General features: G+C 41.4%; 1 protein-coding gene across 2 annotated transcripts in view; it reads right to left on the bottom strand.

Moving 5' to 3' along the window:
- The window catches only part of SULF2 (sulfatase 2), a 179722-nt gene that overhangs the window by 36293 nt on the left and 125889 nt on the right, over nt 1–17540 (bottom strand). For both annotated transcript variants that reach the window (XM_019539574.1, XM_019539575.1), the window contains 6 exons: nt 15470–15639; nt 10377–10527; nt 8656–8831; nt 3196–3324; nt 2156–2212; nt 1066–1195 (listed from right to left, as the gene is read on the bottom strand). In XM_019539574.1, coding sequence (XP_019395119.1) covers nt 1066–1195; nt 2156–2212; nt 3196–3324; nt 8656–8831; nt 10377–10527; nt 15470–15639 — 813 coding nt within the window. The remainder of the gene's footprint in view (nt 1–1065; nt 1196–2155; nt 2213–3195; nt 3325–8655; nt 8832–10376; nt 10528–15469; nt 15640–17540) is intronic.

The following is a 17540-nucleotide window of genomic DNA, read 5'->3' as shown; positions in this document are numbered from 1 at the left end:
GCACAGTGCACCTGCTCTAGGAAATGTTCATCTCTATGTCCCTGATCATCTGAGTCCAAACCAAATGCTTGAGGACTTACGGTCTCAGTCCACAAGTGTATGGGGGCGGTGGAGAAAGTGTGCTGGTAAAGGTGCTTTATCTAATCATAAGACAAAGTCCTGGAACAATTTAAAGCAGCCATAAAGTTATAATGACCTATTCTGGATATAACATGGATGACACTTACGTAGGCAATGCACTCTGGCACCTGAAACAGGAGCTTCCAGCCCTCACAAAGATCAGACACCAGCTACATCACCTTGCAATCCCATGCTGGGGTGATCCTCAGTTGTCATTTTAACATAGGTTTACAGTACCTCCGCACCAGTCCAGTGGACAAAGGGACGTTGTGCCAAGCCAAGGATGCATTCTGTGTTCCTGGTAATACACTATAATTATTTGCTAAATCCCTCCTGTGCAATTACGTCTGGACTGTGGACATTTCTGCAGTACAGTTATGTAACTGCAGAAACCACACGGACAACTGACTACACAATACATGTCCCTTTTACCCCCAGCTACTGTATGCAGTCATGGTAATTGCACCAGCAAATTGCGTGCATTTTTAGGAGCTGTTCTTGTTAATGGGAGGGATGTGTGATGGCCACTTTAGACTTCTTTGCTGTTATTTTATGTAAATTGAAGTAAAAATGATTTAATGAAATAAATATGAGTCTGTAGCAAAAGGGAACTGTGCACATGTGGAATAATCTGGGCTCAGTGTGAACTGTCATCACTAATGAATCTTGAATCTCATTCTGTTTGGGGAATAGAATGTTAAAATAGCCCAAGTCGTTCTCTTACAGTAGCTGGGAATCGATACAGAGGCACTTGAATCAGCAATTTCCTGACTGCCAGTCAATCTCATAAATGCTATAATACAGTTCTAAGCAAAGGCCATGAAATGAATCACTTGATTTATAAGCCGGCATTGAGAACAAAGTGAAGGGCATTATCACAGTTTGCAAGTGGTGTTAAGCTTAGGCCTTGATACAGCTGCTTACACTGTGCCTGATGTGCCTTACCTGCCCAAGCTGTTCGCAGGCAGTTTGATACTCAGCTCGCTGGCAGAGGTCTTTAACCCGCTGGTATTTAGGCAGGAAGTTTTCTTCCTGAGCATCCACTTTCTCATTTTCCCTTTTGTGCAACAGTTTACTGCAGAGAGAAAAGAAACAGTTCTATCAAAGTTCGTTCTAAGGATGACACAGGTTCTGCCAGAGGGGCTCAAACCACCGCCAGTGACCAAAGTTTAATGCTCTGAAAGAAACTGAACTACCTCTCTCATCTTCTCTGGTTAATCACACTAGGCTGCAAACGGGTGAAGGGGAGATCCCGACTCCTATGCAGCCCCTATTGGCTCCTGAAGTCTTTATTAGATTACCCCAGTTAGAGCATGCATAACTACAAGGGTTAGTAGAGTTGAGTTTGTATGGGAACTGCAGATCAGGACATCTGAAACTTTGGGGAAGCAGGAGATTCAAAAATCCAACTGCAAACTCAGAGCAGAACCTTGAGGTTCATGTTTTACTCAAGCTATTGTTTGAAAAATGATGCAGTCCCATTTAAAAGTCTGGTGGGCCGAGGTACTAGGCTGGAGTCACTGGAAAGAGGATATAAGGTGCCCACATAATAACTCTCCTGAGTGCCACAGGGCTACTCTCTGCCTTTGTTTCCTGTCCTCCATAGTGTGCCGGGGCAGAGGTGCAAAGCCACAGCCAGATGATCCATAACTGGAAAGGTTCATTACCTTTTATTCTCCCTCTGCCACGCAAGGCTTAGGTAGTGGTCAGGGCGCTGTTCCCTTTCTTGGGCTTGCAGGAAATGAGCAGGGGCAGGATTCATTCCTTCCCACCCCAGAACTTCTGTAGAAGTCATGTATGCACAGCACATGAAAGCTGGGCTGGACTTTGACCCTTCAAACCAACACAAAACTACTATGGAGTCTTTCGTACCATACACCATTGCCATTAGAGATATTGCAGCAATGCCACTGCAGGGGTGGGTATGTGGTGCTAGGTGTGTGTTTTCATATGACAGCAGAGACAGCTTTGGTTCCAGTCATGTAGGATCCTCCTATTTAGGGTGACCGGGCTCTGTGGTTAACTCTTTCCTTACCCTCTCTCCACTAGGAATGAGTCTCTCCACACCTTCATCTTTTTCTTTAAATGGAACCTGGAAAAACAACATTTGTATAAAAATCCACCTAAGTCCCAACCTGTCTCCTCCTCCCCAATTACTCCTGCCAAAAACGTGAACTGCTCCTCCCAAGGGAACTCATGATTATAGGAAGCAGACACATGCATATCAGCAGTGCTAATCACAGAGGAACACAGGACAGATTCATTCTCATGGGCAAAATCCACAGTGGATTTATACAATATAGTCATTGTTTCTATATAAAAACCACCAATGCACAGAGGGATTAAGTGACTTGCCCAAGGTCACAAAGGAGTCTGTAATTAAATCCAGACTTCCTGATTCCTTCAACAGTGCCTTACCTTTGAAATCATCCTCTGCCCTGCAAATGCCCTCTTCCGATCTAGCTGTTCTCCTCTTCTCCACCACATGTGCTTACAAGCAAAATTCCTGCGGGCTCCCCACCCCCCTGTCCCATCAGTTGCTGATTCCTCAGACTGTTTTCTTTCACAAGCATCCGTCTAATCCTCTTCCCTCAGCTGTTCTCAGTGACGGTACTGGGGCAGGTCTCAGACAATAACTGCATAATTCCAAACATTAGTCTGGGTTTGTGTTATGCTCTGGATATACAACCAGTCCTTTCACCTGAATTAGTTTACAGTTTATGAGATAAAAAAGGCTTTGCTTGAACACATCATTGTAAGTGACGCCACAGAAACATTTACATTCACGTAGCTAGAAACCTTCATGTAATCAAAGGCCAGTTTACTATTACACACATTATGTGTGGATATCTAGAGGACAAGCATCCTATAACAAAACACAGCAATCAGATCAAGTTAAAAACAGGTCAGAACATATTGAATAGATAGATAAATGGAGCTCTAATTTTTTCCTATGCATTATGGCCCATTTTATGTATCCATTTTTATTGTTTTCTCCTATATTTACCTGTGAATGATCAAGTGTGCACAGGTACATGCAAATGCACACTCAGCACAGGTGCTTTCCTTCCTTACCTATTGACTGGTCTCTCGGAATCCAGCAGTTTTAAAATGGATTTACCATCCATGTCAGGTGGGATGTCCAAGCCTGCAATATCTAGAATTGTAGGAGCAAGATCAATGTTCAATACAATGTGAGGATTCCTGAAAGAAATATATAAAGACCCTGTTTAGAAAAACTCTGTGGAGGCTGCAAACAACTACAGAAACCCCAGCTCCTCCATGGAGGATACGGGACCTAAAAAAAGCTTACTCTGTGACATCTGCACAGAACAAAGGCAGACATTTATCCAATCTAGTCAGCTATTGAAAGGGATTAATATATACAATACTAGTAAAATGCTAGGTGCACAACCTCAAGAGAGGCTAATATGAAGATTAATTTAAGCACATAGCATTTTGAGAGTGAATGTGCAAAATGGTTTGTAAGGTAAAGCAAGTTAATGACTTAGAGAGGGTTCTGGCTATTTTGGGATATGAGAAAGCACATAAAGAAAATCTCTAGTGTCTCAGAGAATTCATGGGTCTGCTAGTATGGTAATGATTTTATTAAGAAGTAAATCTGGCTGATAACACATGGTTGATTTATTTCAGCATAGAGCACAAAACCAAAAACCTGGGCCTATGCAGCAATCAAAGCAAACAGCTACCAGTTCCTGTGGGTAGAGGAAGGTGGGAGAGGAAAGAAGGCAGCAAATTAGTTCAGAGGAACTGGCCCTATTTCTGCAAGTTTCATAGTTTCTAGGGTCGGAAGGGACCTGAGCAGATCATCTAGTTATGATGTTACAATACTGATTTCCCAAATAGGGACCATCCATTCTCCAAAGAGAGGAATCTGGTACCTAACAGCTGCCTTTGTTACACGTGCAATATCACATTCTTAGGTATAATTTTATGTTCTTTAAAAACAATCAAGTTGGGGCACCTTATTTAAAAAAAATAGATAAAGGGGAATATACTTTTCTGCAGCAAATCTAGTTTTGCACACTTAGGCCCAGGAGTTACTAGCCACCAGGCTAATTCAAACCCTAAGAAACCATTTGTGAATTGCAGAAGTTTGTGAGTTAAAAGGTCAGCAAGCAACAACAAGAGCAAAGATAGGACGATTACTGAGCATGTGTAATTTACTTTTAATCACCAGTGACTGTTGTGTGTTATATCTGGAATTAATAGCAAGGCTAAGGAATGACTACTTGCTACAGCGGCTGCTATAAAATCTTCGCTGGCAAGAAAGAGGAGATGCTGCAATTATTCTGCATGAAAAATATGAGCTGTAGGTATTGGCAAAATGCAGAGCACTGAGGTTCTACTATCTGTGGAAATTCGACTTGAAGGAAAGCATCAGTTTACTATTTGATATATCCTCTCTCCAAGGAACTTTATCCTGCTCTTCTAGGTTCTAGTGGGATAGTCTATTAAGTGTTTTTAGTCTCTGATTCCTGTGATCCTAATAGAAGTATTTTTACCTTCAAAAAACCACTCAAATACAAAGCCCGGTGGAAAGATTCTACAGGCCATCATTCATTTGTGATTTAAATGCACTTCTACAACAAGGCTGAAAGCAAGTTCAAAAGGAAATGGGAATCCTGAGGCTGAGACAATTCAGACAGGCAACCCCCTTCTTAGCTAATTATCAAAGCTAGACAGTGCCTCTGATACCTCAAACCCACTGCCTAGATAACTTACGGTGCAGCTCAATATTGACACTCCTCTCCAAAACTATAAAGAAGGGGCTTAGTATAAGAGGAGTAGCACTGCTGGCAAACACTCCAGTGGTATATGAGCCCCTATTTCACAGGGAGAAGGGCTGTTCTTTCCTAAGCCATTCACCCTTCTATCCAAACTACAAGGAATGAAGGGCCATATTTTCTTGTTAAACGGCAAGAGAGAGAAAGACCCCCTTTACACCTCCAGGTAGCCAGGGAGACTCTGTGAGAGGAAAGCATTTCATATTCTTACAGTTACCACTAACTTTCTGAAAAGTAGTCTCGAGTACGCTTGGACTTCAGTGGACTCCATTCTCCTATACATCATCCGACTATCTTAAGGTTTTATACTTCCACCCATCATGACTGTATTGAGCATCCGCCATGTAAAACAGATATGGCAAAGTCCCCACGTACTTATGGACACTGGATCTTCATCTATTGTATTTCACCTACCTGTCTGTGCCTTATACTCTTCCCAATCTCCTCCCTCCTACCTGCCTCCTCACACTCATGCTTTCACATCTTCTTCTTGCTACTTCCTGTGCACTGAAGAATCTCCTATTCTCCCATCGACAAAGTCCATCATCCCTTTCCTACAAATCTCTTTGGTATAGTATTCAAGTCTTTCTCTGGGTTTAGTGCTAGTTTCCATGCATAGGGTGAAGGAAAGGGTCTGATTCTCAGAAGTACTGAGAATTCACATCCTCAAGTGGAAGTCAGCGAGAGCTGCTCAGCACCTCTGAAAATTAAGTGATGCGTCTTCCAACATTTACATCCAAAGCTCTCAGATCATTATCTGAGACAGGGTATGAACACTTTGAGTTGGGGATCTTGTTTATTTTATATGTAATTTATACAGCCAATATCCATGTAAATACATGTCATGACATTTACACGACATTTTGGCACGACATTTACAAAAAAGTTTTAAAATCTTGAATGTGTTGATCCTATGACTTGAACTAACAAAGCAACTAAAAACCTTCTGCTACTTTTAAAGCCATTTGCTATTTTATTATACTCAATATTCGATCTTTCCCTCTGGAGTATACGAACAAACTTGTGAGCAGAAGATTTTATACATGTTAATTATGCTAAAACATGCACATTGATATAAATAAAAGGCAGCAAATTATGGCACTCTGTCCAAAATCATTACTTAAGAGCAAATATTTGCTATTAAAATAATTGCTTAGAAAGTATATTTACATAATTTCTTAGCTGATCAAAGCTACCATTTTAATTAACAGTCATACTCCATGCTCTTGTGTGTCACTGACAAACAACTTAAATGTGAACTCTTGGAGGACAGACTAAGGAAAATGTTTGTAGGTTACACATATGGAAAATACTATGTGGCTTTTTTATTGAAAGCTGAAATAGGCAATACAGCGATTCTACTATTCCATTTAATTACTTTCTGACAATAGCTATTTACTCTAGTAATGGACATTATATAATAGAATTACCGGAAAAGATCATGGCTTAGAGTGCTACTACAGAAGAAAATGATGAAATATTTCCAAGGAAGGGTTTGCAAAATTTAGAAGCTTTTTCAAATGGCCTTTTCAACTGTCCCCATGGACAACTATATTGTAATTTGGATTGCCCACCTGTGCAAAGAAGTAAAGGGTAACAGGGCCCCCTGTTACATTGCAGCATCTGCTCTCAGCTCTTGGAGCTAAGCCTAAAAAAGCAGCCTGCTCAGAGCAGAAACCCACCTGCCCAGGATGAGTGGCAAGTGAGGGGGTAAGGAACCCTGGTTCCACCCCGCTGCCTGTAGGTCAGAGCAGCTGATCAGAGATATGCGTATAATGAACTTTTTGGATCAGTGCCAAAACAAAAAATGGGGAATAAATCATGTTAGATCAATTAAACACTTCACTTCATTTGAGGGTTACTTATCACCACCACTCCCCCGCTGCACCATCTCTGCCAATTTTAAATTTAATTCAATTCTGAACCAAAAAAAATTAAAATAGAAAGTCAAACCATTTTGCTTTGAAAGTGCCAAACCAAACATTTAGATTTTTCAAAAATTTCCCCCATCTGACATTTTAGAGGGCTGAAGGCATTCTCTGAAAATGCCCCAAATTCACAAATAATTTTGGTCCTCCTCAGAATGCATTTTTGGTGAACGTACCAAAATCATCTAAAGAAATTTCACCCAAATGAACCAATGAAAAGGACATCAGTTTATTTCTAATACAGAACACGTAAACTATGATTCAAACAAAGTAGGAAGGAAGCTGGGGAAGTTTGTCTTGGGGCCCCTCTACACACGCAGGTAAGGCAGGGATGGGCAAAATAGCAGATCCGGCCAGCAGACAGACTCCATTTCCCACCAGCCTTTCCTGCATGGCTGGGACCGGTCTCCATGGAAACCCCAGCCACAGCGCTGTGATAGCACAAGGCTGGGGTTGGCATGGAAACTGGCAGGGCAGGAGGCTGCTCCAGTGCTGCTGGGATCTTGCAGCAGGGGCAGCTTAGTCCAGGGCCAGGGCAGAGTCGTGATCCGCTGCCTGCGTTGCCCTGCCTGGAGCATGCAGGGTGCAGATCACAGCTCTGCTCTGGCTACTTGCAGTGGTGACAGCGTGGTCCTGAGCAGGGGCAGACCTGCAATCCGCTGCTTACACGCCCCTGCCCAGAGCATGCAGGCTGCAGATCACAGCTCTGCCTTAGCCCCAGACAAAGCTGCCCCTGCCGTAAGATCCCAGTGGCTCCGGAGCAGCCTCCTGCCCTGCCCTGCCACCTGCCCTGCCAGCATGGCTGGGGTCAGTCTCTACGGCAACCCCAGGCTTGCACTATCACAGTGCAGCTAGAGCTGGGGTCTCCATGGAGACCAGCCCCAGCCACATGGGCAGAGGCTGCTGGGAAATGAAGTCTGCTGCCGGCTGGATACAGCCCACGGGCCGGACTCTGCCTGCCCCTGAGGTAAAGGCATGAAAGGATCTAATGTGTAATCCACCAATCATGCTTCCTGCCATGCCACATATCATACCTTATTGCTGGTGTAGAAGGAGCCCAATCCTGCCTTGTGAGGCCAGTCCTGGGCTCCCCCACACTAGTAAGAAGCAGGCTCCCACATTCAGGAGTGCCCTTTGCTGACAGGGCTTCCAGCTGTAGGGGCCAAGCACAACTGGGATGAAGTCCCATGCCTGATGGAGCTCTTGGCCCCTGCTGCACCACACACACACCTGGGACCGAGAATCCCTGCATGTGACACGGCTCTTGGTCATGGCCGAGCCCCACATGTAGTAAATTAAAGCTGGATAGAAACCAGCTATCAAGTTTTTACACATTTTTGAGCAATAACTTTATAGCTGATTGGACCTTTTTAAGACATGATACTTAATTTGCATGTGTAGCCAAGTCTGAATTTACTGTGCACTTAAAAGTAATTGCTCAATAGAGATAATGTGGAGAGAAGGCCTTAGAGTCGATCATGCTTCCTAGGATGGTAGAGATTATGAACTAATCCTTGCTTACGGATTGTCATCCAGCTCCAAGCCTTTCATTCTTTTCACCCTGCCAGCACTGCACATGTAAAGCAGGCAAACTATACCTGCCTAATTAGTGAAGAGAGGACTCTATCATGTTGCACAATTTCAAATGTGACCCATTTTTAAAAATCTGCTTGCACCATTGTATTTCCCCAAAGGTATCTTTAAAGCCTTACTATATGGCTACTGGCCCCATAAGTTTTGTTACAATCATCACATCAATCTCACAAAAAGCAATTCAGGAGCTAAAGCCAAGGACTTACAAAGAACCGGCCTCCACATTTGGACCTCGCACGTAAAAAGGAACTCTGATATCAAACTCATAAGGCATGGACTTCCCTTTCACCAGTCCAAACTGCCCAATATGATAGCCATGGTCTGCTGTATATATTATATAAGTATTGTCCAGTTCACCTGTTTCAGCCAGTGTATTATAAATCTGGAAAAAAAAAAAGTGTAACACTCTTTTCATTAAACAACCCCAAATGCACAGCATGTGAAATTTCAGAAGACTGCCACTATTTCAAACTCCTGAATGTGAGCTCTTAGGTGCCGAACTCTTTTGATAAATCTTTCCCTTTCTTTCCTTATAATATTGTATATAGCAAACTGTCTTAATAACATGGCAGCATTTAGAATTTCACACATTTGTGCAACATTCAACAGTCTTGGCAACAGTCATATGTGTCTTCCTTACGCAGAACGTTTTCAAAATCTACCCCTAATCAACAGCCAGTTCTAGTCATTCTTGCTATCTGAAGGTGCTTATACATGTGCTTTGGGCGTGTGGGGAGTGGGAGGTGGTGCTTTCATTAGAGATGCTCCAAGAGCTGCTCTAATTAAAGTGCCTGGAGTATCTCATGCATCAGTGTCCCCTTGCTTAAAAATGGCGGGGGCACTTTAACTAAAGCTCATTAAATGAGCTTTAGTTAAAACACTCCTGCTGCCATTTTTAAGCACGAGGATGCTGATACACGAGATACTGAAGTCTGTTGGAGCATGGTAATTACCACACTCCAGCAGCCTCAAATAATCGAGTTTGCTCTGGCGCTCTGTAATTGCAGCATGTCAAAGCAGCCTTGCTGTTCATGTACAGGAGCCCTGAAAGAACAACATGGTAAGTTAACTCTTAATTCTAAAAGCTATTACTTTTAGGGAGTTAAATGCAAACCTCTATGGGAATACTTAAATACAGAAATTGATCTCTCATCAAAGGACATTCCATCCTTGACATCTGCTCGGTTTCTATCATTTTGCCTGAATCTAACAATATGGTGCTAAAGCAATTTTCATTAAGGAAACACATTTGGGATCAGCATTTGGAAAATCTGAGCGTAAATTCTCCTCTTCCACTATTGAGTCAGAAGAAATGTCACCGTAGCCAAGAGCTTCATCAGTATAAATTAAGATAAAAAAACAGACTTCATAGGTCTGAACCATTATAGCATGTGATAATGTGGAGAAAATCTGATAAACAAAATATGAATCCCTTTAGGAGATACAGGCTGAATCAATGCCATTGATGGTCCATGGGAAAATAGCAGCAACCTCCTTACAGAGGTAAATTCAGACAAACCATTGACAGCAATTGTATTTAAGAAGGTTGCAATGATTTCTCAGGGCCATTTTTGTTGCTCATGTACTTAAAAAATGGACACACTTCTTTTAAAAATAAAAGAATGTTAGGTGCATACATTTTCACAGGAAGATTAAGCTCAATGGCATTGGCTACCTCTTAGTGATGAGAACGACAGGAGACAAGAAGCAGCACAATCTAACACCTTCAAATATGTCTTTCTACAGCAGCAAACAAGCCCAAGTAACAGCCTGAAGACTCCTATTCAAGACATACAACTTGTAAGCAGAGTGAGGGGGTAAGGGGAGTTCAATTTTCTTTTCTTTTCTTTTTCAATGACAAACTTTTTGGAGCTTCTGTTAAGAAACAAGCACCATCTGGGTTTGAAAAAGAGATCGGTAATCTTACCATTTCCATTGAATCATCCACAGACATGAGTGTTTGCAGGCGTTTTCTCTGTAACATGTTGGTAAACTCCATGTGAATAGGTTTCATGGGACCAGTATATCTCATTATCCAGTGCTTGTCTGGGTTGGGAGCGTAATTATAACTAGGAGTACTAAGAAACAATGAGGAAAACAGAGCATTGATATTTTGAGGGGGAAAAATGGAGTCCTGTGCACCAATAAAATCTATTTGACCAACACTATCAGACTAACTTCCAGGTATGTAGAAAACCTACGTTTCTGACAGAAAAGTATCAGCCTTTTATATTTTATGTGAAAAATGGGAGCATGAAAATAGCTCTTCAGGAAGTAAACCTATTGAAAATAAATATAGTTTTAACAGCATCCTTCAGACTAACAGGGATATATGCCAAGGCCAACAAATAAACCTCCAAAGTCTAACATTGCAACCAGGGAGCATTATTTGAACCAGCAGTGTGTACAACTGACTTTCCACTCATGTAACTGCTCCATTTCATTCTGTCCATGCTAATATTAGTTACTATGTGTTGCTGCATAATAGGCTACTTAAATATTTTAACACACATGTACCCAGGGGAGCACAAGTACCCTACCTGGTGGTATCAAACTGCATGTGAACGCATGGCAAGCAGAAGTAGGTACAAAGCCGCATTTTAAAGACCTGCCAAAAAAAGCAGGGGTAAGGGGAAAAAGGACTCTATTTGATAGGTATTTTCCAGCCCTAACACTTCCATAATCATCAAAAATGTTCAAATTACAAAATGGATGAGTGCACAACATGGAAACAGAATCCTGCCAAAACCCAAAGAGCTAGATTTGAGGTCCTGCCTAATCTTAGTGCCCTTTTAGTTCATAACAATCCCGTTTTCATTCAAGTATCAATATTTAATGTGGAGAAGGGCATCACTGTCCTTCACTTCATTTTGTTTGGTAGTTCTGGAGCTTGATCTTTTTATGCATAATTATATTATACCATAGTGGTTACTCTTCACATCAGATGTCTCTTTTCTATTGTTGTCTTTGCTTCCATTTTCAAGAAGCACTATTATTTTATTTATCTTTCTTAGATGCATTGAGGATGTTTGCCATCATTTAAGGCCTACCACCGTGTTTTACTTGTTTTTAGGTATCAGTTGGTACACAGGCTTGGATCAGACCACACACAGTTTCACAAATAGAAGAGGTGTTTTTCCCCAAATGAGCAACCTGCTCAGAAGCCTCTTTTGGTTTCAAAATATTAGATCAATTTGTGCTAGTGTTGCCATCTACCTGTAAAATACAAGATGGTGAACCAGAGGCAGAGCAAAGAACAGAAGATTTTCCTTTAGTTATTTTCTGATTTCTAACATTCAATTTACAGGTAAATTATACATGCATCTTGCCAAAAAAAGAAAAAGAAAAAGAAGCAGCCATTATTGTTTTGCATGCATCAGAGTAGCAAGATAACATATAGCACCAGGATAAATAACAATAGATAGCAAAAACTGAAAGGTTTCTTCTAAGAAATCAGTTGCACTGAGTGTATCTTTGAATATCATTGGTACCAAATACCCTTAAAAGTTTCACTTTTCAAATAAACATGAAAATAATACCAGATAATTGGATTATGACAAGTTATATGGAAAGCTTTATGTGAGATCCTATCTGAAAAATGCACAGAAAGGGAAGGGAAGATTCTTCATATGGGGAGAAAAGGCTGCTGTTTATTCTCTCTGCGTGGTTAATAGTATCTTGAATTTCAGAATGTTATTGTGGCTCAAATAATGACATTGCTCCCTTGAAAATGCTGACAGTTATGGAAACTGTTGCTATGTAATGCCCAGAATGAATCAAAATGCTTGGCAAACTCCTTTTCAGCTTACTTTGTGATTTCCTGGCTGATTTGAAACCTCCCGCTGCTTAATCCACCCCTGGCCCATGATTTTCTTTGATTACTACAAATGTAACCCTCTTACACTTCACAGATTTGTCTATCTTTTGGGCAAAAATGCAAAACATAACATTTCTGGAAGCGGGACAAAATAGCCCCTTCAAATTTATTCAAAGGAAAAACAAACTCCACCATACTGATTATTCTCTATATACTGACTGTATCTGACCCTGGAAAATGGGGGTGGAGGTTGGGGGAATAATAAAATATGTACTATTTACAGAAACAGCAGTAATGGCCACTATGAAAATGCCCAGCTGTCTAGTTCAGTTCAACTACTGGTCCAAGGAGAAAGAAAGGAAACCTAAAAAAAAAAAAATAGAAGGCTGGGGGATGACTGATTTTTTTAAGAGGGCTGCAATTGCACATAAAGTATGTGTCAGCAACTGTGGCACAGGTAAGCATAACTCTAACTGGTTTAATCTAGCTGGCACAAGTAACACACAGTAACAAAGATGTGGCAGCATGGCATAGCAACCAGACTGCATAGCCAGGGTCACCTGCATGCATGTACCCTGGGTGGTAGCCCATACCATCCCCATGCCTTGACTACAATCGTTACCATTCATAGCTACATTTAAGTTAAAACCGTATTACAATTACACCTTCATTTTGCTGTATGGACAGCCCCTAAGAGCCAGAATTTGAGCAGTAACTAATGCTTCAACCAAAACTGGGAGGAAAAGGTATGGTGCCTTTATGTTGTCCATGATCTCAACCAAACACCAGTGCAATTCAGAGCAGTTTCAGGGCTTCTCTAACCTACATCATGGTCCACCAGCCACATTAGGCCTTTTCCCTGGCCATGCTCTACCACCTCTCCCATACAGACCTGCAGAGGTGTAACAGGGTGGCTCTGCACTCTGGGCAGCAGCAAAGCACAAGGCAACCGTGCAATTTTTGCACCCTGTTGCAAAGGCAGAACTTGGAGCTGGTGACTCGGCCGCCCTTGCTCAGTTACACTAGTGCAGAGATGGGATATGCTAGCAGTACATCACCTGTTATTAAGGGATTGACATGGTAGTTTCGGGTAGGAGAAATATGGAAATCAGATGTCTAGTTTGCCTGTGTAGCTGTCAAGACTGTGTATGCAATTGCATGTTTAACTTTTATTTGAAAATTAGGCCATATGTACCCAATGCAAGGAACAGTAATTGTATAAAATATTTAAAAATATATCCCAAGTAATGCATTAATAGCTGTCCACTTCTAATTAGATATTTGTGCATTGCTGAAAATAGTCTCTTTTTCTCATTATTCCTTTTTACTTAAGCAAAATGCTCCATATCATTTTTATATTGTATTGTGCTGTAAAAAGTGTTTAAAATAAATTGGAAGCAAGCAGTTTCCCTGCATAAGATGCATATAATAGAGCCTACTTAATATGTACATCTAAAAGAATAATAAAATTGTTTAATCTACCACGATGATATACTGCTTTACAAATCAATAATTCTTGTAAAGTACCAGTGCCTATAAATTAATAGTTTAATAACAGTAATAAGAAAATTCAGCTGCAATTATAAAATCCCACAGTGGTTTCCATAAAAAACATCTCCCAGCCAGGGAAATAAATTCAATTTGCATGAAAATAAAAAGTAAACAATGTGAAAGGAAAAAAAACGTGCACTGCATCTTTTCATTCCCCCTCCCCTCCTCAGCTGCTTCTACCCCTTTCTCTTTTAACCATGATAATTAAATTGCTGTAGAGCATTGTTTGGAAAACGATTATCATCTCCTAGATAAGAGTGCCTTCCAAAAGCATTCCTAATAAGGCTGAGGTCAACTCTTTTGTATGAGCAACAACAGACAGTACTCGTTTTGAGCTTCTGTAGTTTTCATTTCAAAGGAGAAGAAACCAGCACAGGATGGCAAACAACTTAAACATGAAACACTGTATCGCTTCAGGCCCAAGAGACAGATTCTCTTTAGTGACATCATGCAGCATAATGAAATATACATTTTTTAGCGCTCTAATATTTAGGCACTAAAACAGAGGAAATTTGTGCTGTCTTTCTCTATCCCTCACTCAGACCTTTTTCAGTGAAATCAGTAAAGGCTCCCACTTCATTTCACTGGGCTTTGCACCAGTCCCACAGAGCTCAACTCTTTAAGGTAGCGTGTGCTACTCTGTAATTTGTTCATAACCTTACAGAGTCAGTTCCAGGCTTCTACATAAAACTGAAATAACCTGCAATGCGTCTTCAAGCTAGATATGCAGGATTTGAATATGGAATCATTGTGTTGTCCATTACAGGCAGGAAGAAAATTACAAAGAGTGAATTCTGGTGAAAGTACAAGTCTAGTAGTCTGATCATTTTGCCAAAGACTTCCTGGGTAATGCTGGCCAGTCATGCATCTTGCCTGTATCTCAGTACCCTGCACCTCCCCCACAAGATAAAATTTCTACTTATGATCTGAATGGTGGGTATCATCCACAAACTGACAAACAATTCACGTGTACACATGCCAGAGTAACAATCTAAAGGCCAGAACCTGGTGTACATAATCACATTAAATACTACCGTATTTCACAAGCAATATTACTGATGTCAAACTTACCCCACTGTAAAGCCAGAGAAATGAGGACAAATCAGTCCCAATGAACAGGTCACAAAGTCCAATGAAGTCAACATTAATCTTTCCAGTGACTTCAGTGAACCTCAGTGAAGGACCATGGATGTGGGCCCTATTGCCAAGTTGCATATAACATTTTGCACATTCATATAAAAAGTCACAATGTTTCTGCTCTTGCTATCTGTGTGGAAGAAACTGCGTGCTTCAGAAAAGTGTCCTCTAGCACCCTGCACTGCTCTGAACAGGCTGCCTCCTAAACAGCCGTGTCTACCTGGTGCTTCATATGGACCAATTCACACTGCTGAGTGACACTACCATACAGCTTGCTTGCAGCACCATGTAGACACAGCTACATTGCTTCTGCTTTAGGAAGCAGCTCAACTGGAGCAGCTCGTGCAATGTACTTAATGACACCATTTTAGAGCATAGCAAGTTTATCAGGCAGAGTTTGTCAGGTCTTATAACGAATTTATGAGAAAATTCTAATGGACCAAGCAGTTGTTTCTACTAGAAATACCCAGTTCTTTTTCTTGTGCCTGGAAATACAGGGATTTCCTTTTCCTTACATGTGTTGTGAAGCATTGGGAAAGAGATGTGAATACTGAGGGGCTGAATCCTCAGGACCATGTGGAGCAGCATGGCTGATAACCATCAATACTGGTCTATGCGGATACATCTTCTTCGAGATTCTGAAGAAGTTAACACTGTCGTTGGTGATCAGATCAGTCAGATAATCCTGGAAGAGGAGGAAAGATTTTTAACAGATATTTCAACAACACTTTTAAAGTCATGAAGTGACTTCAGTTCTTTTCCACTCTTCCTCCAAAATACCTCCAATGCTAGATGCCACGTGTGGAATTGGAAGGACCAATAATCTCATTCTACCTCACAGACCCAGAGTCACACAGACACCAGGATAATAGGTGCAGTATATGAATCTAGATAAAAGGTTCCACTTACAAGACAGTGTTGAGAGCTCAGGAAAGTCACCTGGGAAGAAAGGGACTTCACGTGTTTTTAAGCCATAATGAGCATCAGATAAATTGTATGATACCTACTGGAGTCAAGTGGACTGAAGACACTGAAGAAGTGACAAGAAAACTCCTTAGGTACCAGCACGGCATGATTTGTTACAGAATATCACAGTTCTGGTATTGTTTTTTAAAAGGTCAAATACATGCAACCAGTTTTCAATGCAAAGCAAAAGCCTATAGACTGACTTGCTTTGGTCCAGTGCAAATATGAGACTGTGAATTTCTTAAGCGTAATAAAGCATGCCAGAAGAGGTTTTGTCCTTTTATCTAGCTGTGAAGTATGATTTCACACTGTAGTCTGAAGAACACAATAGTACCTGTCAGACAACCTTGAAAAAAAAATTAAATTTATTAAAAATAAGCAACTGCAAAGCCTATGAGATCTAGGAGCCCTAGTTACTAGGGCTGTGTGAAGCTTCAGGTGGTGATTCGATTCGGAAGAGATTTGGCCTGATTCGGTGGCTGAATCTCCAAGTCCAAATTGAATCAGGAGACCGATCAAAAGGTCCGAATCAATTTGAAGCTCTCTGAATCTCCAGAAAAGATTTGGAGAGCTTTGATGATTCAGATAGTCCCTGGTAGCTGCAGCAGGGAGCTGCAGCTGGACTCAGAGCTGGTAAGCAGGGGGCGGGGGAAGAGAGTCTGGCAGAGGGGGGAGGAGACCATGGGAGGGACCCCTGCCAGCCCTCATCCCCTGCCTGCTTGCCCAGCCCCCTTGACCCCCTCCTGCTCCCCCAACCCCGCCATGGCTGCCCTGCCCAGCCCAGCTCCTGGTGCTTTAAAAAAAAAAGCCCCCACTCACCAGGAGCTGCTGGGTGATTTGGCAGCAGCTGAATCCCTGAATCAGAGTTGGCCAAATCGATTCAGGACAGCGGCTCAAATCACCGAATCAAATCACTGTCCCCTAAATTGGCCGAATCCAAATCCGAAGCAAATACTAGCGGCTTTGCACAGGCCTACTTGTTAGGAGAATCCAAATATGACAGTCAAGTACTACATACGATAAAGTTAAAATGTAAGCAAGTGGAAAAGTAAAACTGGGCGCGTCTACATGAAACTCTATGGCAATGTACTGCCAGTGGGCGCAAACTGTGACACCGATGCTGTGTTGCTGTAGCAATGAGCTATGGCGATGTAGAGCCTAAAAATAACAGTGCACTGCCAGAACTGCCCAGTACCAGCAGGTATTGTGCAGTCAGGGGCACATGTAGATACGCCCACTGACTAGCATATTTTTGGATTAGAGTTTTAAAAATGATTGATGATTCTGGTTCCCTCAAACAAATACATTTGGGTGCAAAATTTTAGACACCTTGATATGGCCTGATTTTCAGAACGTGGTTGACTCACTGGCCCCTTTTGAAAAATGTTAGTCTTCAAATGATAAATGTGAGAGTTAATGAATAAACTAGGGTGTTTTTTTTTTTTTATTTAATGATTTAAACAGGACTTCCATTTTGGAAAATATAACTCTTATCCTGGAATTGACTCTTTAACATTAAACTTTCAATCAAATTTGGATTACGCAGTTTTCAATTTTACAACTAATAGATCAACTGTTCGTACAACCACTAATGGGTTTTGCCAACTTATATGCGAGTGG

The sequence above is a fragment of the Crocodylus porosus genome, unplaced genomic scaffold (genome assembly GCF_001723895.1).
Source record: "Crocodylus porosus isolate Cpor-Errol unplaced genomic scaffold, CroPor_comp1, whole genome shotgun sequence".
Taxonomy (NCBI): domain Eukaryota; kingdom Metazoa; phylum Chordata; order Crocodylia; family Crocodylidae; genus Crocodylus; species Crocodylus porosus.
This window is presented reverse-complemented; position numbering and strand designations above follow the sequence as displayed.